Raw genomic sequence first — 25,706 nt, forward strand, 5'->3', positions numbered from 1 at the left:
GCTAACCCCCACCTCTCCTGCTGTGAACTGCTCCCCCTTCACCCGCCCTCCCCCAGACATTCAGCCCTCAGTAACTTGACACCCCATCTGCAGACACGGGCTCCCCCTCTTCAGTCCCCAGCACCCCTCCTCTCTGCTCGAGTTTGTCTGTCACAGCCACGCAGGTGAGGAATCAGCTGAGGAAGCTGAAGGTGAGGAAGGCAGCAGGTCCAGATGGCATCAGTCCCAGGCTCCTGAGATCCTGCGCTGACCAGCTGTGTGGAATCTTCCAGCACATGTTCAACCTGAGCCTGGCGCTGGCAAGACATCATGCCTGGACATGACTGGAAGACATCAGGCCTGGTACCAGTGTCAAAGACCCCCCATCAGAAGGAGCTCAGCAGTTACAGGCCAGTGGCACTGATGTCTCACCTGATGAAGACTCTGGAGAGACTCATCCTCACCCACCTGCGCCAGCTGGTGAGATCATCGATGAACCCGCTGCGGTTTGCCTACCAGCCAGGAATTGGAGTGGAGGATGCCATTATCTACCTCCTGCACACATCACTATCTCAAGGAGATCCCTTTAAAATTTCACTGGATGAAGATGAAGATCCTGATTCAGCATTGAATACAATTCAACATATGAGTGTCAGTACTAATCAAGCTCAAGAAGCAGCTAAATGGTGTTATAATCAAGAACAGGAATACAGTGACAACAATCAATTAAGAGCTCAGTCTCAGCTCGGTCTCTGCTTCTAAAAGTCTTTGTTTGAAGACACAAAGAAAAGGAGAAAACAGCTTCAACGTCTAACATGGTGATGTATTCAATCCTAATGTTGGCTGGAGGAGGACATGCCGTGGGTTTTATAAACACCATTTGCTTCTAGAGGTCAGTATAGGTCACACATTATTGCACCTTTAAAAATGTGAGAAATAATTTGGTCTTAACCCTCGATGGAGTGAAAACAAACAAGCCACAGTTCTGAACTGAGTCAGAAGAAACAGGTAGCTTATTTCTTCTTTTCCCAGAGTTACTGACTTGTGTGATTTAAGGCACCAGGCAGCGTTAGTGTTAATGTGGCATAAGCAGAGCCACGAGTCATTGGAGGCTAATTGTCCTTGTAACAGTTTCAGGCAGGCACAAGGGGTAATCCTGGCAGCTTCCCACACATGAAGAAACGCGCAAGAGCTCAGCATGAGCTTTCTCTGGTGGTACATCAGTTTCTCCTCCAATTATCAATTATTTGTCTATTCATGTTGTCTATGCAGCCCGGGAAATCTGAAATGAGTTGCACCTGGGCCTCACTCTGATTGAGGTGGTGTTGAGATGGTGTTAACACATGTGACCCACTCCATTACCACCTGCACCACCTGCCCCATTAGACCAGGACATGCTTCAGAGGTGAAGCTAAATTACCAAATAACCACCTCCTGTGGAAGACATGACTGACATCTTTTTACATGGAAATTATTCTGTCATTTTAACATCTGAATTGTGTGATTTGTTCTCCATGAGGTTGAATGGGGAGCATGTCACTTTGCTCTTCTATTTCAAACCAGCTGGTCAGGACTGTGAGTTTCCAATGCTCGCTGTTCACCCTTTGCCACATCACGACTCCCACAGAAAGAACTTTTAGAAGTTACATCCACGAAACAGCAAGTTTCAGAACAGTCTGACAAACTAAAGAGTGTGCCAGCAGCTCTGTGAGGATGCACTGAGGTCAGCAGGCTAAAATGTTTAGCAGAGCTCAGCTTGTTAGCATGTTAATATGTGGTTGTGTTGGTCAAATTCTATTTTGAACAGATGATGGGTGAAAAGCCAAAGGATCAACAGTTTTTTTCCCATTCAATCAACAAAGGACACGAAGATCACTGAACTTTGCTTCTTGCTTTTACGGTTGCCTATTTAGACTTTTGATTTTTGCCTGCTCCTGAAATGCTTTGTTGGATTGTTTTTCTGCATTTGACCTTCACCTGCCGCATCGTTCGGTAAGCTTCTGTACCTTTTTCTGTGAGTGAAATCACTGCAATTCACGAGCTGTGCCTCTGGAGTCTGCATTTGGGTCACAATTAGGATACATCATCATCATCGGAAGACCATGAATGAGACTAAATGGGAAGAAATCCCAGCAGCCTTCCCTGCCAGTATACTATTGGCTGTGGTTTTTGAATGACATACTCAATAAGCACATTCAGGTGATCATAAATATGGAAGTACAAATGCATGTGTGGCACAAATCCCCTTGTGATGCCATATTAGTCAGCTGTAGTATTATTATCACACTATTATCACTCACACACACATGAAACCCAGACGACAGGAAACTTTTCTTTTTATTCCATGTCAGATTGACTTACGTTAGTTTTACCATTGAACTGAAGCTCACACCCAGTTAGAGTTTCAGAGGCCACGCAGTGTTATTCACATCCTGATGGACTGACAGGAAAAATTTAGGTTTTAATAAAACAACGTATTCATCTTCTGAAGGCTCCTGGGGGAAATTCATGGTGACGACGGTTTGGGTTGCCTGGCAACAAGTTTTGACCAAGTGTAAATGACTGAGGTTTTGTTTGGTCCCCATCACACCAGCTCAGAGATGCTCAGACCAGCCTGCTGATTAGCGTCACACAGCAAACACCACAAGACTTTCAGGCGCAAAATTCAATGGAGAAATCTGACTGTGTAGAGTGAGTTATGTCACTGATGTTTATATGAAACATTAAGCATCAGAGGAGGTTTTTTTTGTCATACGTTTGCTGAGAATAACTATGGTGCTAGTTATTGTAGAGGTGGTATTTATCCTCTGTCTTGTTCTGGTGCTACAGGCAGTCAGATGGTCAAACTGAAAAATAGCTCAAAATTTCTCATGTTTGCAGTCAACTCAATCAACTCATTATTTACAAATTACATTATTTACAATCTGATTAATTGAAATTCTGCTAAATGTTTTTTTTTTTTTTATCGTGGATTCCTCTTGCGAAAGCAGTAGAAAAAGAGTTTGGAAATTAAACCCTTTCACTCTCTTCAGAGAGTCTTATTTTCAAACTGACATCTTAAAGTGTTTGAAAAGATGTCATCTTGTGTCACAGTCATCAGTTATTCATAGAAGTACTACTGGGTCCAATTAGAAGAATTTCCGTCCATTGTAAACAGCACATGCCTCACAAACTGTGAGGCATGTGCCTCAACAGTCAACATTAGCCTTTATTTGATCTGATTTCTTTATAATACATCAGTAAACAGAGTGTGATGTGAAACTAAAAACACAGCATCAGTGGAAGCCACAGTATGTTATGTTGCTCTCCTCCCTCCTGTTGGATCTGGGTTGTATATTTTAGGACTTTGGGAGACAGCCATGTGTTGGAGGGAGTCTCTTGTTGGGGGATGGATGTCCAATAACACTCTTAAGATCTGGTATGAGTGCAATCTTGAGTGCATATATTGCTGAAGGGATTCCAGCACTGGTTTCACTGAGCTCAGCGAAGTAAGTGCATGTCAAAGAGTCAGGGACACTGAGAGGGTTAACAGGGCAGTAGAGACAAGCAGACGAAGAGTAAAGAAAAAGAAACCAGAGGACTGCTGTCTGAGTGAAACAGCCAAGATCTCCATCCAAATCTCACCTCGGTATGACTGACCCACATAAATCCGTCACTCTAAGTCATTAAATTTGCTGAGCTCAAACAGCTTCAAATTTCACTTCAGGCAAGAAGAATCCCTGTCAGACTGATGTGAAAGAACTCCTTTTCCTGTACTGCTCAGCAGGGAGACCTCCAGTCTTCTGCAGTAAGGTTAAAGAAATTAACCTTCAACAAAATTATATCACTTTTAGATTCATTTCTGTTTATTTGTTTTTAATAATGCTACACTATATAAATCAGGTGTGGTATGGGGCTGTTCTTCAGGGTTTGGGCTCGGCCCCTGACTTCCAGTGAAGGGAAATCTTAATGCTTCAGCACACCAAGACATTTTGGACAATGCTATGCTTCCAACTTTGAGGTTGTGAGTCAGGCCTTTTGGTCCAACATCAGTGTGTGACCTCACAAATGCTCTACTGCATGAATGGGCACAAATTCCCACAGAAAAACTCCAACATGTTGTGGAAAGCCTTCACAGAAGAGTGGACGCTGCCACATCAATATCCATACACTTATAATGTGATGTCATCAAATTTCCTATTTGTGTAATGATCAGTCTGTCCCAATACTTTTGTCTATATAGTGTAGATGGTAGCCATGGCTGCCTGTATCATTTGCTTTATGAGGAACTAAAAGCTAAAGTAAAGATTCTCTGTCTGAACCATCTGTGGCATAAGCTACCTGTTAAAATTTGGGCCTTTCTGCAGACACTGATAAGGCACAACGAAATGAACTCTTTTACTGGACAGTCAGGAAAATCAACCACCGAACAAAGGCCAGCCCACAAAGGTTGAGCATCCTACTCCTGATGAGAGAGTTATATGTAGAAAGTTGATATAATAGGAATGAACCTTGACATATTTGTGACACATATGGCAACTTTTCATTTTTTAAGAGGGATGAGGGGTAGAGCTGGTAGATAAAACAAGATACAGTTCCTTATGAGTGGCCCAACATGTAAGACTACGTGATGAAGTGCCATACAGAAATTTGGGGATTGTGGACAAACCAGGCTCCCTGTTTCTCCATGATTACAGTTTTTATACTAAGCTAAGCTAATCACCTCATGACTCCTGGTCTGTACTTTACACAAACATTAAAGTGATCTTCTCATCTAATTCTAAAGAAAGGGAATGATCATATTTCCCTAAATGTTTACTATTCCTTCAGAACCCTTTTCAAATATGAGTGATAAAATATTGACTAATTATACCTTTTCCCCAAAATGATGAAATGCAGAGATGCTGTGATAATATTAACCAACTGAACGTTCTTGGTGCAGTGACGGAGGCTCAGCTGATCATCCGTCTGTGTTTCAGTGAAGTTTACGGACGATGGCAGTTGCTGAATGTTGGGGAGCCGCATCGGGATGCTTCAGAAACAAAACACACTGAGCCGCTGGATGCAGCAGCTGAGCTTTGCCACAGTAATCAATGTAAGCTGCACCACCTCCAGAGACCACATATCCCTGCTGCTGAGCCACGCAACTCCTGAGTCCTCTGATAGAGAAACTGCAGGGGGGGTAGATTCAGGGAATACCAAATCTGTGTAACACGATGTAACAAATCGACCTTATAATCACCCAAGCAAAGGAGTTTAAGCATCTTTGGTCTTGCTCACAAGTGATGGGAAAATTGAGCCTCAAGCTCAATTGACAAATGGTTTGCTGAAGCATCAGCAGTACCAGACCATTGTGGTGAAGAGGGACCGGAGCTGCTCTTAAATTTATTAGTCCTTCCAACCCTCACCTGCATTCACGAGCTTTGGGTAGCGACTGAATGATATGAGATCATGGATTAAAGTGGCTGAAATGAGTTTTTCCGTAGGGTGGCTGAGCTCGGGGGGGATCGTCACCAAACCTTTTGTGATGTTTGAGCTGCTGAAGATTTTTTTTCTTTCAAAGGTTCATCAGAGATGCTGAAAATTATCTGGACATAATATCACAAAGCCAACATCTGGTCACAAAACCACTCATCAGTAGTCAAGTGTTATCAACTGCTTTTCATGCACTTTCGTTTTTTCTGTTCTCAGGCACTTTGGAGATAACAGTTCAATTAACTGATAACCAGGTGTCAGAGACGGAGGAGAGTCCTGCCCTGTTCAACATGTTTTGGCTCCACGTTGTCATATTTTTTCCTTTGTGTCATTATACCAACCCACAAAAAGGGCCAGAAAGCTTCAGAGCAGCTTTACAAAAGGATCTGCTTTGGCTGCTTCCAAAGCGCTGATGGACATTCTAATGAGCTTTTGTAATCCTTTAATTCACAACTAACTTGACATTAAAATGAATCATTACATTTGCATTAACTGCAAGTAAAATAAAAATGCGAATCAGGATCCATAAAATCCATGATCTCTGTCTGCTGTTGGAACTAATTTAACGCACTGACAGTTGTGGGTTTTGACTGGGGGTTAGGTACCCTTGAGCAAGGTACCTAACCCCCACTGCTCCCCGGGCGCTGCACGCGGTCGCCCACTGCCCCGGGTTTGCTGTGTGTGTGTGCACGTCACTTGGGTGGGTTAAATGCAGAGCACGAATTTCGTTGGAGTGAGTTCCCTCCAATGACAAAATATGTCACTTTCAAAAGCCACTCATCAGTAGTCAAGTGTTATCAACTGCTTTTTCATGCATTTTCATTTTCCATCCAAAACATACAGGAAAATTTCACATCAACATGACTCCACTTTATATGATGCTGTGAAGCCTACTGACCAGACTGACAGACAGACTGTGTATTTAATTATTCCCAAAAACAATGCAGCTGTGCAGTGATTAACACAGCTACATCCTGAATGTCTGCAGTGACTTCAGCCGTCTGCACCACGTAAAGTCAAACAAATAAGATGAATAATCTCTTTCAGGATGGGTCCAAAGTCAGAGGCAGTCTGTGTCGGGGCGGGCTGTGAGACTTTAGGACCTCAACACTTCAGCAGATTCTAATCAGATGGTCCAACTGTTCAACAGATCTGGATGATGAGCCATAATTTTGGGTCAATAACCAGGTAGCTGTTTTCACCACAGAGGAGATAAAATCTGCCTCTCAGATTGGCTCCTTTCTAAAACTGTCCTCTTAATATCTCAGAGTGTCTATGAAAGGGGAGTGAGGACATGAATTAAAGAAGGAAATGAAAGCTGAGGAGAGAGATCATAACTGTTTGGACTTCTGAACCACAAGAAGCTCTCAGCACTGTCTTCAATGGACAACTACAAGTACATAATGCCAAGAGGACCCATGAATGGTTGAGAGGTTGAACCAATGATATGGTCAGCTGTTGTGTCATGTGACCAGAGAGGAGCTGGCGCCTCACTACAGTTTCATCACAGCTAATGTAATAAAAGAGCAGGTATTCTTTTCCTGACTGGGATGTCTTCAGGAAACGCAATACCTCACTGTCCTCCACTTGACAAAACTGGTGATGCTACTCCTGCAGAAAAATGCTGAAAAGTCACAGATTTGATAGAAACTGAGTAATTAACCAAAATTGCCTGTTTCGTCACCTTACAGGTATCAGCAGTGCTGATATGTATGCCACATGCAGCGCTTGTTAGCTTTCTGCACATCTCATTTGTGTCTATTTGCTGTCACTGCACCCTGAAGGTGAGATTTGCGTTTTCACAGCTGGACTGAACATGTCTGTTATATCTACCTGATAATCATCAGAAGAAAATCAATATGCTCATTCTCTTATGTCTTTAGAGTTTTCTTTTCCCTTTCCCACCTTTCCTGTTTTGTCCCTGAGTGTTCACTTGGTCTGTCTGTGTGTGTGTGTGTGTGTGTGTGTGTACAGCTGGTTAACCTTTCTTCTTACCTGTGTTTGGTATCACTGTAGCGCTCCATTTCTGCTCTTTCACCTGGTATGTGTGCTTCATCTGTGCGATCAAGGATTCGCATGTAATACAAACAAGAGTAATGGGTGTGCAGATGAACACAGAGCTGTATGCAGACTGTGACTGTGATGAAATTTGAGGTAAAGACCTAAACACACAGAACACACACACACAAGCACCAGGTATCGTTCAAAAACTCAGGTAGTGCCGTTTCAGGTGATATACAGGCCATCTTGCTGCAGCAATTCTGCAGTAATTCAACAGAGAAGAAAGAGTGTGAATTTGGACACACTTTGCATCCATTGGCTTCATGTCTAATTTAAAGGTTTTGTGCAAAGTGATGCACAGATGAAGTTCAGTCTGAACTAGAGTGGATTAGGCCTTCCAGAGAAACTGTCAACCTTCTGCAGCTAATTCCTCAGTGAGTAGTAAAAGTTCAAGTCAAGTGATTCTTTATGATCATTTCAGCTGTTTACAGTAGTACAGTGAACAGTGAAAAAGACAAACAGGTGCCATGCTACGCTACACAAAAGGTCAACACAACACTGTGTATGTAGATGTTTATACATGCTATACTAATATAAAAGTGTACATAATAAAAACCTGTACAAAACTGTACACACGGCAAAAAAACATTCATAATGCACAACTACTATGCATAGTGCAAGAGAAAACAATAAACACAAGAAAGGGAGCAGCATCGACCAAAACGTGGCTCTGTGTGTGTGAGACAACCATCAAGTGCAGCTAAAGCAAATATTGTAATTAATATCACGTATGAAGTGTGGCAATGTGCAATGCTGTGTTGTGTGGTGAACTCAGTCCAGCCTCTGGGAGTTCTTCCACACCAAACTCATCCAACCATGTCTTTATGGAGCTTTGCTTTGTGCACTGGGGCACAGTCATGCTGGAATAGAAAAGGGCCTTCAGCAAACTGTTGCCACAAAGTTGGAAGCATAGCATTGTCCAAAATGTCTTGGTATGCTGAAGCATTAAGATTTCCCTTCACTGGAAGTCAAGGGCCGAGAACAAACCCTGACAAACAGCCCCATAGAGAGGGGTGTCTGGATACTTTTGTCTACGTTGTGTAGTACAGAAAGGATGAGGAAGCTGTAATTCCCAAGCAAACTGAGTTCTACACTCTACATAGTTCTGGTTTAGGAATACCAAACAGGAGAAGATGAATCATTTTAAAGCTCCATCTGACAAATGGATTCAGGGGAGAAAAACTGACTATGTGTAGGATGTCCCTTTTTGTATTTAGTTTAACAGTTGCTGTGCGCTGATGCTCTAATCCTTCCACACAGAGAAGCAGCTGGTGTGACTTTAGTCAGCACTGCTGGAGGCAGCGACAAGCAAAACCACAACACAGGAGCTCAAAGCAGACAGCAGTGTTTCCCCGTTTTCCTCCACATTGTTAAAACACACTCCTGACTGTGACTGCATGGTTGCTCTTTGTCAGAAATCAGAATCAGAAAAGACTTTATTGCCATTGTAAGTGAAGAGGTTTCACATTACTAGGAATTTGTCTTGGTGATTGGTGCACACATAGAACGTAACGAGTAACATATAATAGAAGAATAAAATAAAATAAAATAGAATAGAATAAGGTAAAAACAAAATAAAATAAGAAAAGTAAAATAAATATTTTTCTGGAGGTAGTCCAAAAGTGAGGTAGTGCAGGGTGGAGTATCGTGCAAGTGGGTGAGGTAAAGTGCAAATGAACAGCAGGTGGACAATGACATGAGCAAAAATTAGTTACTAAGGTGCAGGGCAGCATGTTAGTCAGTTGGTGTTCAACAGTCCAACAGCACAGGGGAAGAAACTGTTCTTGTGGCGTGAGGTTTTGGTCTGAATGGACCGTAACCTCCTGCCTGAAGGGAGTTTCTCAAAGAGTCCATGTCCAGGGTGAGAAGGGTCAGCTGTGATCCAACCTGCACGCCTCAGAGTCCTGGAGGTGTACAGGTCTCAGAGGGATGCAAGGCTGCAGTCGATCACCTTCTCAGTAGAGCGCACAGCACGCTGCAGTCTGTGCTTGTACCCAGCATACCACACAGTGATGGAGGAGATTCAAGATTCAAGATTCAAGATTCAAGAGTCTTTATTGTCATTATGCAAGCATAACGAAATTTTGTGCAGATTCTCGGCTTAAAAACACACTTATAAATAGCCAGCAGAAAATTAAAATTGCACACTTAAGAAAAAATATAAAAATATAAAATACAAAATACAAAATGAGGTAGATAAAGTGAGGTGAGGATGGACTCAATGATGGCCGTGTAGAACTGAACCATCATCTTGGTTGGCACCTTGAGTTTCCTCAGCTGCCGCAGGAAGAACATCCTCTGCTGGGCCCTTTTGATGAGGGAGCCGATGGTCAGCTCCCACTTGAGGTCCCCGGTGATGGTGGTACCCAGGAAGCAGAAGGAGTCCACCGTAGTGACGGGGGTGTCTGTCAGGGTGAGGGGGAGCAATGGAGCTGGCGCTTTCCGAAAGCCAATGATCATCTCCACCGTCTTCTGGGCGTTCAGCTCCAGGTGGTTGTTGCCGCACCAGGACACCAGACGGTCCACCTCCCTCCTGTAGGCGGACTCATCCCCGCTCATGAGACCGATGAGGGTGGTGTCGTCTGCAAACTTAATCAGCTTGACAGACTGGTGGCCAGAGGTGCAGCAGTTGGTGTAGATGGAGAAGAGCAGAGGGGAAAGTACACAGCCCTGGGGGGTACCGGTGCTGATGGTGCCGGTGTCCGAGACAGACCTATTGGTTCTGTAGGCGAACTGCAGGGGATCCAGGAGGGGGGTTGTGATGGACTTAAGGTGGGACAGAACCAGCCGCTCAAATGACTTCATGACTACAGATGTCAGTGCCACAGGTCTGTAGTCATTAAGTCCAGTGATCCTTGACTTCTTGGGGACTGGGACTATGGTGGAGGCTTTGAAGCAGACTGGCACATGGCATGACTCCAGAGAGGTGTTGAAGATGTCTGTGAACACTGGAGTCAGCTCGTCCGCACAGTGTCTCAGGGTGGAGGGGGACACACCGTCTGGTCCAGGAGCCTTGTGAGGGTTCAGTTTCCTAAACAGCTTGTTAACATCCTCCTCCTGGATAAAGAGGGCTGTGGTGGAGGAGGATGGGTCCGAGGTAGATACTGGTGGAATGACTTCAGGGGTGTGGGGGGAGTGAATGGCCGTGTTGACGGGGTGAGTGGGGGTGTCAGGGCCGGCAGATAGTCCATCAAAGCGACAGTAGAACTCATTCAGACTGTTGGCTAGTCGCAGGTCTTCAGTAGAGTGGGGGGCTTTGGGCTTGTAGTTGGTGATTTGCCGAAGCCCTTTCCACACAGAGGCTGAGTCATTAGCTGAGAATTGCTGTTGAAGTTTCTCAGAGTACAGTGATTTAGCGCTTCTCACCTCCTTGCTAAACCTGTACTTGGCCTCTTTGTAGCTGTCTCTATCCCCACTTCTGAATGCAGCCCCTTTTCCACGATCAAATGTCTGAACTGTGGTTTCAGCACTGGTGAACGACACCAGCTCAGAGCCATTTGTCAGTCCTGAACGTCAACATCAAATATAAAATATTAGTTTTAGTGGAGAAGTTGCCAAAGAATTCTTCCCCCCTGTTCCACCACCTCTGTCGGGTTTACTTCACTTTCCCTCGTGCATGTGTTAGATCTTCTCTGCATCCAAAGCAGGAGTGACTTCCATCATGTATCCTGCTCCTGTCTAGTATTATTGCAGCAGAATGAGCATTCAGCTCCTCCCATTGATAAACAAGTCAAGAGCCCTGAGCTTAGTGAGGGATGAAAGCAGAGAAATTAAATATTCCACACAGCCAAACAGATTTCATTCAGAAAGTCAATACGAGACGGAGACCTGTGAATACAGATCTCTGCACTGTCTGTTGGTAGCAAAGTGAAAATCAAAGACAGTCCAGTTCACTTATGATGGTTTTCACTCTGACTGGAGTGACTATACTCATTTGTGACTGAACATAGACTTTGATCCTGTTATGTCTTTATGACATCTTTTGAAATGACTGGTCACATGACCACTTGATACCATCTTTGAACTCTAATGAAGACTCTCAACTCTAATGAAGATGAGTCAAAACATGTTGGTTTAATTAAAGGATTTTTATTTATTACAATCAGATTCCTTTCAGAGTGCCGCTGTGTCACTGTTTTTACTGCATACTGAATATAGTGACGGCGTTCTTCAACTGAAAGCACAACGAAGCCTGGTTGATACAGAAAGCTACGGGCTACACTACTTGTAGAATACAAGTAGCATCCTGGACACTTTGGTATATTTCCAGACTAGTTTTTCATTTTAATCTGACCAATAGGAGAATTCTCTCAAGGATGATATCAACTTCAAAATATAAAATGTCTTTCCCTTGCTCTCCCCCACTTCTACAGCTAAGTGAGCACATGATAGTCTGATGTCCTGTGAATCTGGGCAGTGGTCACCTCTGAGGGAGGACCAACATGTCAAGAACTCTGAAGTCAGAATGCCACAGTTCATTGACCTGATGTTTCTGAACTGAACTGACTGAGTCAAGAGGGAAAGAAACAGAAGCTTTCAGTGGTGGAGCTCCCCTGACTGGTGACTGATGGCCACATTATCACACAGTATGTATACAGTAAATGTCCACATTTTTCTTCTTGATGTGATGGCTGAGTTGCAAATGAAAGTGAACGAACCTCAGAGTCTTTGATCTGAACTGAACAAATGCCAAAGTTAATTAAACATTTACTCTCATCTTTGCTGCTTGTTCAACTCCAACAAGTCCTGAGATAAATATCATGCTGTCCTCCACTTCTCTCACCAGCTGGACACTAGTTTTGACAGTGGGTTTACTGGAGCTGAAGACAGTCAATGGGAGTGGTGAGAGTAAAGTGAAATGGCCACACAACCAAAACAATGAGCTCAGGGACATCGAAACACTCCACAACTCTGTAGAAAACTGCACAGTTGTAGCATAATTCTCTGAGCGACCACAGTGAAGGGATCAATCAGTGCCGCTTCAATGAAATTTAGTCTGTTTAGTCTATTTAGCCTTTAAAAAACTTTTTCTTTTAGTGTCCAGAGGACACAACCTTTCTGCCACACATGCAGAATGTCTCTGCCATGATGTCCGCTGTGAAAGAACTGGCTGACCTGAGATCTGCATCGTCTTCTGATCGGAGAGCATCAATAGGTGGCTGAGCCTGGAAGTGCTATCAGTCACAGGTGGGATAAATCACCTCGTCAGGCTTGAATGAAAACACTCTATAATGCAGTGTTCAATGCACCCAACACACACTCTGCCCCTTCTGTCGACTCATGTCCATCTGGGAGCAGAACAGGCTTGGCAGATGTCTGAAGATTCTGATGACATCTCTAGCATGCTTCAATTCAGATATGATCTGTGTGTGAGTGTGTGAACACTCGGCTTCAGGCATCAGTAAATGCTTTTTGTATGAAAGGAGGATTTCTTATTGATATTACGCAAGCAGTTGGTGAATGAATTATTCAGTCTCATCTGAAAAAGACGGTGTGGTGCAATTGCTGCCAAGTCAGCACTCTGCAGCACAGCCACCAAACAGTACGAGTGGGGGCTCAAAAGGAGGGATAGAAAACACAAGGATAGAAAACAGGAGAACAGATTACACTGAGCGCTGATACCAACGAGGCACTGAAGAATCAGTGCAAGTCTTCTGGACAAGGATATTCTGAGAGTTTTCTCAGTTTTCTTTCCACTAGTAAAAATTTGTATCATTACTATTACCTGGAGGCAAACAGCAGGATGACGTGAATAACTGAGTAAAAAGGAGAATGAATGAGCAAACAATGGACTGTGTGGGCTCTCTCTCTCACTGCTCTCTCATCCATGTGTTTGGTTTCATGCTGTCTGACTACAAACTCTCCTGTTGAAAGCAGTCATCCAGAAAACAGGATGTGTCACCTGAGGAGTGGGACAGCTGATTCAAGGAAAGGAAAGAGACGTCTGCTGCCATCTGGTTACCCTGAGTCTCATTGACTGCACCATACTGACCTATGGGCCTCTTCTGTCATGGTCACACTCAGTGGTTGCATAGTCCCTGAGAGTCCCTGAGATGAGCCACCACACTGCAGGATGTGTTTGGCATGTGAGATGTTAGGTGTTGGGACCATCTTCTCTGTCAGCGTTTGCTGTCAGAGTCGCTTCGTTGCTACCATGATGACTTCTACTGTTGGAACTTGCACATTGTCTTTTATCATTGTTCCACATCCCAGTGGAGGAGCTGAACCTGTTCTCACCTTTGTCAAAGAGTTTGACCACTGACTGATGTTACAGACTGTGTACAATGACCACCATTTGCAGCGCAAATCCCACATTTAGATTTTATACACAAGATGTGCTCAAAGGTTGTGTTTTGATTATCTGAACATGAAGCTAAAGCAGCTTCATAATGTTCAGCTCACATCAAACTTGTACTATGAGATAAACTAAATAAAAAAGAGAATATGACCAAACTCAAGAAAGATCGATTTTAGATACTCCATGATGGAAGCAAAGTTTGTGCTACAACTGCAGGTCACCACACTAACAATACAGTCAGTTCTTTCTGATGTATTGCAGTCACACTGAGTGCCACACCGCAGCACTGCAGACAAATATGCGCATCCTATGATTACTAATACAGATTTAATATTTGATTTGCATCACAATCTGTTCCAGAAAAACAAACAGAAACAGTGGACTGAATCCTGATATTCATGAAAAGAGGGATCAGTTTCCACATTTTGCTGACCTGTTTGGTGTAATGAAATCAAGTACCAATCAGATATCAGATGAGAAATGACTGCAAGCCATCTGCACATTTCTATGTAACATCATTACATAAAATCTGTGCGACTTGAATCCTGTCTCACGCTCCCTTGACAAGCAAACACAAAGCATAATTGAATGTTCTCCATCAATCAAAAATTTTCAGCAGTTGTGGAAGAGCCAGGTTATGCATTAGAAGTCACTGTGGAGGTTTACAAAAACTGATTCTGAAAGGCACTTCACACTGAAAAAATTCTGCATGTTAAACTTGTTTTTATGGAGAACTTAAAAACGAAGAACGAGGTTGGAGAAGCGGCTTGTGATCGGAAGGTCGCTGGTTCAATTGCCCCACAGGACGGGCAGGAAAAATTTGAGTGTGGTGGAGTGATAATGTCCCCACCCCCCATTAGCCGGCTGATGTTCCCTTGAGCAAGGCACTTAACCCCCAATATGCTCCCCGGGCACTTGGTGCAGCCCACTGCTCCTGTGTGTTTCACTGCATGTTGCATGTGTGTGTGTTTCAATCAGTGATGGGTTAAATGCAGAGAAGTAATTTCCCAGCTTGGGATTAAAAGGTAAGTTAACATTAAATTAAATTAAATTAATGAATGTACGCATGCACTTGTGGTTCTGTTTCATTAGGGCAACCACCTCATCTTCAGGTGGAGATGTGTCCATCTCCAGACATGAGACCACTGAACATACGTGACACCAGGATATATGTACAGTATGTAGGGTGCCGCATGGGCCCGTACGAGATGCCATGGTACATCACACTCGCTGGCTAGAGCCAACAAATTTCTCTCAAGGCTGCTGGAGGCTCCACATTGCTGCCATCAAGCAGATATGGACCCCATTCATGAGATCACAGCACAAAGTGGGTCACGTAGCGTCAACAGGCTTGTCTTACCACACTGTGAAGACCTCAGCCTTCCAGTCTGTCCTTATATGGACGACCGTGGTGTATATACTTTATAAAATAATACATTTATTTTTAACATACACCAAACCCTGAAATAGCCCCATGAACGGGGGTGTCTGGATACTTTTGTCGATATAGTGCTTATGCTGTATCAGTAAGTGTAAATCCTCCACAGGGACGGGCCCACTGTGAATGAGCAGACTGATTGATGATAATAAAATATATAAAAGCTAACAACAGAATCAAAGAGTCATAACAAACTGAGTCTAAATGACAGGACTGATTTGTTGGGGATGCTGATCCTCTCCTACTGGGCTACAGCTCTCATCTCTTTTATATTTTCCGTGTGAAGAGGCTTGGTGTTGCCAAGGTAACACTGAATGATAACAAAACAAACAAACAGAAAGTTCTGACATTAAATAAGCCTCGGACAGAAAGTGAGGAAGAGAAAAATGTCCAGAAACTTTTTTCATTGCTGTGAAGATGAATTGCGAAGAAACACAAAAACAGAGACATACAGCTCATGTGATGTCCCTGTCGCTCCTTCTGGTTAATCTGTTTCTGTGTCTTTTTCTTATCTTATCGGTCTGTGAAAAACAGTGGTCAAACTGCATGATGATCTCAGGGTTAAAGGACGTTAGGCAAGTGGAGGGAGCTATAAAACTTCTCTTTACATTCCAATGCAGTGAAAAAAGACCACCCAACAGTTTCAACAGAGCCCTGTTTTAATCAAAGCAACAAGCCTGAGGCAGGACCAACCCCTCACTGTCCACTGTTTCTGAAGCACACGTTCCGTCCAGTTTTTAATCTGAACGATTTCAGGACACCATGCAGCAGCCACAACTGCTATTATTTTAAAACCAAACAACTGATAATATCTCATCAATAAAGTGGATGTTTTGTTGTGATTATTCAATCTTAAAGTTGATTAAGACTCACCTCTCACTGACAAGCTCCTCCATCACCGGCATCTGGCCTGCAGCGCTGACATTCATGTAACCATAAATGCAGAGAGTCCCTGCAGACACAGGATCACAATTAACACATTAACATAATTGTTTATGTTATCATAGGCGTAACTTTCAATAACAAATATGAAACAATTCATGCAGTCAACAGACTCAGTAGATTACATTAACATAAACTTATTAAACAAAATCAGAAATATGCAAATGCAACAATTTTCTGTGACAAGTGACCAGCATTGTGTGCCGCATCAGTACAAATGTTGGATTTAGGAAACTTTTAGGACACTTTTCAACAGAGCTTGTCAAGACCAAATTCTTTCATGTAGTCTTTCATACAGAGACACCCAACATTCCCCCACGAGCAAACACGTGGCAACAGCGGAGAGGAAAAACTGCCTTTTAGCAGGCAGAAACCTCAGAGTAGATCCCGACCCAATGTGGGCGGTGGGCCTTGCTCAATTTGTTACTACATGTAGGTAATCAATAAATAAACAAACAAGAAACAGATTTCAGTTCACTAGCTGGAGGTCATCTTCAATAACCACACAGTTATAAAGTGGTGGTAATGTCAACAACAGGTGAAGTGGAAAAACAAGCTTCAATGGGAAGAGTTAAAGCTCCTTAAAATTAATCTGGCAAATTCAAAATCTGTTTATCTGGTCATTTCTCCCTGAACCGGAATACTTTCTTACACCTCAAATTTAATAACTCGGACAATTTTGGAAAAGTGCCTGGAGTATTGTGTAATGTCAGAACTTTTGCTTTCCAAGAGAAAACACATTACTCTGACCTAAGATATCTCAATAGTCAATAACTCTTTTGTGCTTAGTAAAATATCAACACATTCCTATAATGGAGACAATTGCAGGTAATCAGTCATAGGAAATCATGCATCATGTCATGATGTAAGTGCTGTCAACTTGGTTTGAAAAATAAATCAGATTTCATTCTTGTTTGCGGCCTGCAGGCAGGATGCAGAGACAGAGGACAGTGACGGTCAGACTAACAAGTAGGTCAGGCAAACATGTTTCAACCAGTTCAGGATGTGGACATTGAAAGTCTCTCAACAAATTCAACAGCATCCTCATATTGCCTGCTTTATAGTACAAATGCTGAGGGCAAAGCATTTGTGATGTTGTGAAGTGAAGCCCTGGTGGCTTTCTGCAGTACAGCTCGTAAGCCCCTCCCCCTCCAAAGATGGTTTCTGTCATTTTAGGTAGTTCTTGTTCAAGTGTTCATTTCTCTGATCAGTTTGGTTTTAATTAGTTATCTGATGCTATTAAAACAGACTGAAACATGATGACTAACAGCTGAGCACTGCTCCTGATTGGCCCGGATGGGTGTATGGGCAGGAACTCAACACGGAGGCTCTACCTCCTGATCACTACTGCACAGAGTCTGGCTCCAAATGACATCACCTCTCGGAAGTGGAACCACATCGGCCATCTTAATGTCAGACATGTCCTTCACTCAAACCACAAACGTTTACCAGAAGATATCACACCTTTTTGGGTCAGGACATTTGGACAAATAGTAATGACATTTCATTATCTCATCATTGGGTTTCTTTCTTATTCATAATTAAGCAGGTAACGTCAATTAACGTCATCTATTGATAATATATTTGAATTAATATGAGTCGCAGAAAAATAAAGAGAACAGGACTGAAAATGATGACAGAACACTCAGTCTAAGTCGTATGGCAGTGCCACAGAAACCATGTTTCCATGGCTCAACAATATAATAATAATAACAAATATGAAGAGAGGAGACCCAGAGGTTAAAGGTCAGCTGTTCAGACCCTCTGAACACAGTGACAAATGAACGTGTACTGATGAATAACGTTCATGTACACGTGTATGTGTGTGGCTGTCAGGAAGATTTATCCTCACATACACGTATGCTCGCAGTGAAGAGCAGAGGGTCACATGAACACATGCCGTCAGAGTACAGGTCTGTGTGGGTTCATGTCATCGCATATGAAAGTCCTCACACACAAACACACGCACGTTTGTATGCACTTATGCACATGGATTCATAAATAACTGTGAGGTTCTTTGCATAAAAACAGCACAGATTCCATTCACATGCAAACTAAAGGCACACACGTACGCATTAAGCTTGCCTTCAGGCTTGTATTATGTTGGGCTGCACTCCCACATTAGCCTACTTGGATTTGGAATTAAAAGCAAATCACAGTAAAGCCTATAAATCTAAGGACCCACTGCAGTCCTTTTTACTTCTACATGTTAAAATGTCATTTGGGCTTATGAGCATTATAGAAGTAAACTTGCCTTGCCTTCGGACTGACTTGTGACCTTAGGAAACAACTGATACTGTATACAAGCTATCTGGACCTACCTGGTGCTCACTGTTGCAATGGGATCTAAATGTTACATTTGGCTCCTTGCACAACACATGATGCAACACACTGATGAACTGTGCAGACTCCACCACAAAACACTGCAATAAATCCATGATGGTGTTTTCTGAATAATAAGATCAACTGTCTATTTGCCAGGAGCCAAACTTAACGCGTTCTGGTGTTCTAATAGCACTCATTTAGTCATTTGTTGGCAAGTGGAATGTTTTGGTACCAGTGAGAAAAGAAATTCCTAAAACAAAAACTACATTACCTTTTCTAATTGCTTGGAATCAGAAAAAAGCCCTCAGGTATTGAGCCCAGTGCTGTCAGAAGGTGCCTCAGCACCAAATCCTGCACAAACATGTACTACACCAAACAAATCAAGACATTTAACAAGCATCCAGCCTGTGCTTTACTGCCCATCCACAGCTGGATTAATGTCAGCAGCTATGCACAGGTCACACATCCTCCAAGTCTGAACGAAACCAAGTGATTACAGGACGGAAGCTTTACCGGTCGAGCATTTCTCTGCTTTCAGCAGAAATTAGCAGTTATGACTTGACTGAAATGTGGAAGCTGTTACAGTTGCAAAGCTGTCTGTGTGTTTATGCAAGCAGAAAGTTAGAGAACAGCTAGTTATGAAAAGATATTTTTCTCAGGTGTTGGTTGAAAGCAAACCAGGGCTGACGAAATCAAAATCTCACGGAAAGCCTTTCCAGAGGAGAGGCCAAATCATACCAGTGTCCATTAACTGTCATTAAAGTCACATGAATCAGTGACTACAATGAAAGAATTGTTCATTTCACCCACAGGAGTGAACAGATCCGGGACCTGCCACTGGTCTGGACACAGATATAGGAAATGACTTGTGATTCTTCTCATGTTTCATGTTGCTGTTCTCTGGAACACCTTATCAACTACAGCAATAAAAAATGTAATCACCAAGAGCATGAATGCATATGAATATATGTGCTCACATAATTGCATGCTAATGCAGAATTCACCTCCTTCTTCTGTACAAGGACAATGTCAGAATGACAGTGCATTCATTAATCCAGAACAGATTATTATATCGCCAAAAGACTGACTGGACACCAGTCTGAAGTCTCCTTGGCACAGTGTTCAGCTCACGGCAGGCCTGCTGATTTTGTTCTATAATAGACGCAGTCGGAGAGGTGAGGCGAGTTGAACGCATGACCGAGCTAATGGGTAAGGCTGCTGAGAGGGTTTACTGCGCTCTGTCAGCTCTCATACAATCACATGGAGCAAAGCGAAGGAGAACCACAAGGAAAACGATGGGAGTAGGAGAAACCAACGGAGCAAAGCAAAAGAAAGAGGAAAAAAAAGAGGAAGACTGAGAAATCGAGTCAGACATGATACATTTCATGCACTGACAGTTTTTTAATGTGGCGATTCAGAGAAATTGATTTTAGGTCAATGAAAGCATAAGAGAAGACTTGTACTCTGGGTACACCATAGTACAAGTGGATTCTTCTTGTTCTTCTGCTGTAGCATGGAAACAAAACTAAAATTTTGGAATCTGACAGAATTAATACTACATCCTGATCAACCAACAAAAACAGAAAAGCCACAAAATTCTGTTAAGTGGTTTATTCATAGCAACATGAAGCTGCAGGGTTTATCAGTGCTGTCCTGATAATTAGAACATGTTAATTATGTTTACATCTACGGAGTGAAACTAGTACCAGTGGAGCTAAATTCTGTTTACTCTGCGTCTGTAGTCTTTAAGACAGCAGCTGACCGAACATTCTTGGCTGAATCTCATGAAATATTTAATGTTCAGCCACTTTTGGAGAGGTGTCTGAATGAGTCATGGCATGATGTTCCCAGCCACTCCACTCTACTCTACCTGCTGACTGTCTGTAAAAACTTAACTAAGAACAGAGGTGTCGAGAGCATGTGCATCTGTGTTTGGTTGTGTCCCACTCTCCTCAATGAAGTTGCCAAATAGCACTGTTTTAATGGTAATGTTGCTTTGTAAACTGTTCTTACTCTTTGTAACAAGCATAACGTGACATCAGGAGATTTAAAACTCACAAAATACAGAACAAGACAAATAAACTAAAACACCAAACCATGGGTTGACTTGATTAAAACTTGAGCTTGATTGATTATTTGTTAGTGCCAGTGTGTAAAAAAAGTATTTGAAGGTCACACTGTGTCACATGACCAGCTGGCAGCTCAGCCACTGGCTGTTAGCTGCCATCCGTTGTCTGCAGGGAAGCCCAGACTGTCCTCTCCCCGGATACTTCCAGTTCATCAACACTGAGGTGTTCCCAGTCCATACAAGAGACAGATTCTCCATCTTGTCCTGAGTCAGCCCCAAGGCCTCCTCCTAGATGAACATTCCCGAAACACCATCCCAGGGAGATGTCCAGGCGACATCCTAATCAGATGCTCAAACCACCTCAACTGGTTCCTCTCGATGTGGAGAAGCACCAACTCTACTTTGAGCCAAGACTGAGCCCAGCCATCCTGCGGAGAGAACTCATTTCGGGCCACTTGTATTTGTGATCCTGGTCTTTCTCTCACTACCCACAGCTCACTACCACAGGTAAGGGCTGGAACATAAACTGACGAGTAAATTGAGAGGCTCACCTTTTGGATCAGCACTCTCAGCACACACACAGCATACATCACAGCAGATGCTTTCCTGATCCACTTGTCGGTGTGCCAGGTGGATCAGCGAAGCATCTGCTCCAGCTCCATTTTTCCCTCATTTGTTCACAAGACCCCAAGATCCTTGAACTCCTCCACTTGGGGCAGCAACTCTCCCCCAACCCAGAGTGGACAATCCACCCTTTTCCAGCTGAGAACCATGGTCTCGGACTAGCTAGCTAGCTGGCTAGATAGATAGATATACTTTATTGATCCCAGGTTGGAAAATTAAAGTGCAGCAGCAGCATTAAACACAATGAATGAGAGGTGCTGAACTTCATCCCAGCCACTTCACACTTGGCTGCAAACTGCCCTAAAGTGAGCTGGAGGTCAATGTTTAATGACATTAATGGGCCACATCATCCGCAAAAAGCAGAGACGGAACCCTAACATCACCAAACCTGACATCATCCACCACTTGGCTGCACCTAGAAATTCTGTCCATAAAGACAGAAGGCACTGATGATGACCACACTATGTTGCAGAGGCGTGTCAGCCATGACAGCCCTACAACATTCAGAGCCTTGAGGAACTCAGGATGGATCTCATCCACCCCTGGGGCCGTCACTGCAGAGCTGTTTAACCCTCTCAGCAATTTCTGCCCCCATCCCCAAGTCCTCTGGCTCTGTTTCCTCCACGCAATATGTATTGGTGGGATTAAGGAGATCCACAATGCATTCCTTCCACCGTCTGACTATCTCCTCAGTTGAGGCCAGCAGCTCCCCATCCCCACTCTAGTGCTGCTTCTTCCTGAGTCGCCGGACAGTTTGCCAGAATTTCTTCAAGGCCAACCAAAGGATATAAACTGACCACATGAAAACGCAAATAAGGAGTTCTTTTTTATATATCTGTGCGCTCCAGCTCTGAAACCATCAGGGTGCTGTGCCAGTGAACTGGTCAGCTCTGAAACAACATCATTATTAATTGATACGTACCGTGTAGGCACATTTAAGCAGGTATGACCTCTACATTAAAATTCAGGAATACACAGTGAGATTAAGATTTGATTAAAGTTTAACACCAAACTGTTCAGACCTGTCGTGTGCTCCGTCTTCTCAAATAACACAGTCGACCTTTCAGTCCACATGGGAAACACACAAACACATGGAGTGCACTCAGGGTTTTTATATGGATGTGACATGAACTAATGGTTTTACCACACACACACACACACACACACACACACACACACACTGAGAACCACAAGTTACCTCACGTCAACCCGAACACTGAGTACAGCTGAAGTCATAAGTTGATTAGTTAATCAGCAGACATAAAATAAACTTTTAAATATGTTACCATGAAAAATTGCTCATGTTACACTAATTAGAGGGTCAGCTGTGCTTCAGAGTTACCTGGATGTCCTTAGGTTTAGGACAGCTCGTCCAACAAAACGAGACATTTAGAGACATTGTCTGTTAAAGCAATAATCAATAATGAAAATGACAGTTGAGCCCTAAAACCAAGTCTTGGCCCTGAGGAGGGGGAACAGGAAGACACTCTTCAGACAGACTGGACCAAATTAGCACAGACCACACACACACACACACACACACACACACACACACACACACACCACTCAGTCAATGATCTGCCATGACTGCACAATCCTCCTTATTCCTTGGACCACAAGTTTCTACCAAATCAAAAGTTTATTTATTGTAAGAAGGTTTGTCTCAGAGGACAACACATGATGTGGGGAAAACATCCTCCACAATAAACAAAAGAAATCTGCACATGGGTTCCCGAGACATTTACTGAGGACCACAGAAACAGAACAAACAGATCACATAATTACTGGGTGGACATCGAGGACACACATGAAAAGACATGAGTTTCTCATGAATTCCTCAGGTTAAGATTTGTAGGAAACACAGGAAATGAACTGAATGATAGCAGGACTGAAGTGTTGTTCCAGAGAGACTTATCATCCAGCCGCATCAGGATGAATTAACCAACAGCAGAGACAGGATCTTCTCAATGATGTCCCAAGTGTTCTGGAGAAAAAAAAACCCTGAAACCTGAAACCACAATAAACTCAATCTTCCTATTTTTTGCTCTGTGAGATGTACAGCAGACAGGTCAGAGCTGTTTTGGCAGCACAAAGGGGACCTACAAAACTCTGGACAGCTCATTCGCCCTCCACTTTACGTTGGAAGTGAGGCGGTAGAGAGGCTCAATAGCTTTAAGTTCCTGGGTGTAACTGCGACAGGCGATCAGACCTGGGGCACTAACACTGCCTCAGCCATAGGAGGGCCCAGCAGCATCTCTACTATCTGAGGAAGCTGAGTAGAACTAATCTTCCTCAGAAACTTTTGGTGAACTTACATCACTGTGTAATGGGAAGCGTGCTGACTTCTGCACTGTTCTCCAGCGGAGAGCTGGTTCTCCAGCTGCACTAAGGCTGAACAGCAGGCGCTCTAGAGAGAGGTGAAAACACTGGGGAGACCTTAAGCACTTTAAGGTCAGCTAAGTTCAGGTTGTGATTACAGGTGCTGGGGAGTCTAATTGCATGTGTGAAACAAATCTGTTGGTTTGTCAGACTTCTGGAACTGATCCTCTTCTCTGCTGCAGGTTACAGCAGCCATTAGTATCCCAATGCAATCCAGACCCTGACTGAGCTGCTGAGCTACATTATGGGCAATGTAGAAAAACGTGAGGAATAAGAAGTCCAATATCTCTGGTTCTGCTGTGTTCTGCAGTGCTGTAGGGGTACAGTGCTCTGTCGTTCATCTGAGGTTCTTCTACTTCTACTTCTACATCTGAGGATGAAATAAATCCTGTGTATTCTGTTCCTGTCATTTCACACACGTAAAACATGAGTGTAACGAAATCAGTTTCCCCGGTCCCAGTATAAGCCCAGTTTCCTAACAAAATAAATATAAATATAAACAATGCTATATAATATAAAAACAGTGGAATTTAAGTGAAAACAGTAGATGATATAAACACCAGTGTAAACAGTATAAACAGTAGTGCAAATGACTGACAGGGTAGTGCAAAATGACCGTAGTGCAATGAACATGAGTAGTTTGAGTTCTGTGCAAATGCTGCATTGTGCAAAATGTTCCATGGGTGGTTGTTTGTGTGTTGGTGTGTGAGGTGTGAGTTTGGCAGCAGGGGCTACAGAGGACCTCCAGAGTTCAACAGTCTCACAGCTTCTGGGAAGAAGCTGCTCCTCAGCCTGGTGGTCCTGCTCTTGATGCTCCGCAGCCTCCTGCCTGAGGGGAGAGGGGCAAACAGTTTGTGTGAGGGGTGGGTGGAGTCCTTCATGATGCAGGAGGCCCTTTTCCTGCACCTGGAGGTGTAAATGTCTGTGGTGGTGGATAGGCTGCGTCCCACAGTCTTCTGTGCAGCTTTCACCACCCTCTGCAGAGCCTTCTTCTCTGCTGCAGAGCAGCTGCTGTGCCACACAGTGATGCAGGAGCACAGGACGCTCTCCACCACACATCTGTAGAAGGATGTCAGGACTGAGCTCCCCAGTCCGGCACGCCTCAGCCTCCTGAGGAAGTAGATGAGGCAGAAAGTGTTGTTGCTCCAGGTGAGGTCGTCCGTTATGTGGACGCCCAGGTACCTGAAGCTGGAGAACACTTCCACCGCTGTCCCTCCGATGTACAGGGGAGGAAGGGGGAGATGTCTGCCCCTTCTGAAGTCCATGATCATCTCCTTGGTCTTCTTCACGTTGATGCAGAGGTTGTTCTCTCTGCACCAACCCTCCAGGCGTTCCACCTCCTGCCTGTAGTCGGCCTCGTCGCTGTTGGCGATGCATCCAACCACAGCTGTATCATCCGCAAACTTCACGATGAGGCGGCTCGGATGTTGCGCTGAGCAGTCGTGTGTTAGCAGGGTGAACAGGAGGGGGCTCAGCACACAGCCCTGGGGAGAGCCGGTACTGAGGGTGATGGGGGAGGAGGAGATGTCATGGATCTTCACTGTTTGCGGCCTGTCCGTCAGGAAGTCCAGGACCCAATTGCAGAGGGTGGAGCTCAAACCGAGAGCACTGAGCTTGTGGATCAGTGTCTGCGGAATGATCGTATTAAAGGCAGATGTGAAATCCACAAAGAGAAGGAGGCATAGGAGTCTTTATTCTCTAGGTGGGTGAGAGTTGTGTGGACCACAGAAGATATGGCATCCTCTGTGGATCGGTTCTTCCTATATGCGTATTGGTGTGGATCCACAGTGACGTCGATGCAGTCTTTGATACGGGCCATGACCAGTCTCTCAAAGCACTTCATGACTATCGGAGTGAGGGCTACTGGCCGATAGTCATTCAGGCTCGTCACTGTGGAGGTTTTGGGAATGGGGATGATTGTAGCGGTCTTCAGACAGGTGGGGACCGTCGCTTGTTGGAGAGAGGTGTTGAAGATGTCCGTCAGTACCTCTGTGAGCTGATGATGATTGATTTGATATATTGAAATAACTTGATGTGATGTGAAAAGACCTCTCATGTTGAACCGAGTCTGTCAATCAACAACAACAGGTTTTACTCTTCATGGTTTGGTTCCCTGGCTGGGGAGTCTGTAGAGTCTC

The 25,706-nt window shown here is 43.8% G+C and overlaps 1 protein-coding gene across 3 annotated transcripts in view; it reads right to left on the bottom strand.

Annotated features, from left to right (window-relative positions):
• The window catches only part of htr4 (5-hydroxytryptamine receptor 4), a 102,309-nt gene that overhangs the window by 52,227 nt on the left and 24,376 nt on the right, over positions 1 to 25,706 (bottom strand). For 2 of the 3 annotated variants that reach the window (XM_046405811.1, XM_046405812.1), the window contains exon 3: positions 16,104 to 16,182. The exons of the other annotated variant lie outside the window; for it this stretch is intronic. In XM_046405811.1, coding sequence (XP_046261767.1) covers positions 16,104 to 16,159 — 56 coding nt within the window. In that variant the 5' untranslated portion in view covers positions 16,160 to 16,182. The remainder of the gene's footprint in view (positions 1 to 16,103; positions 16,183 to 25,706) is intronic. 3 annotated transcript variants of the gene reach the window in all.

The sequence above is a fragment of the Scatophagus argus genome, chromosome 12, assembly GCF_020382885.2.
Source record: "Scatophagus argus isolate fScaArg1 chromosome 12, fScaArg1.pri, whole genome shotgun sequence".
NCBI lineage: Eukaryota > Metazoa > Chordata > Actinopteri > Scatophagidae > Scatophagus > Scatophagus argus.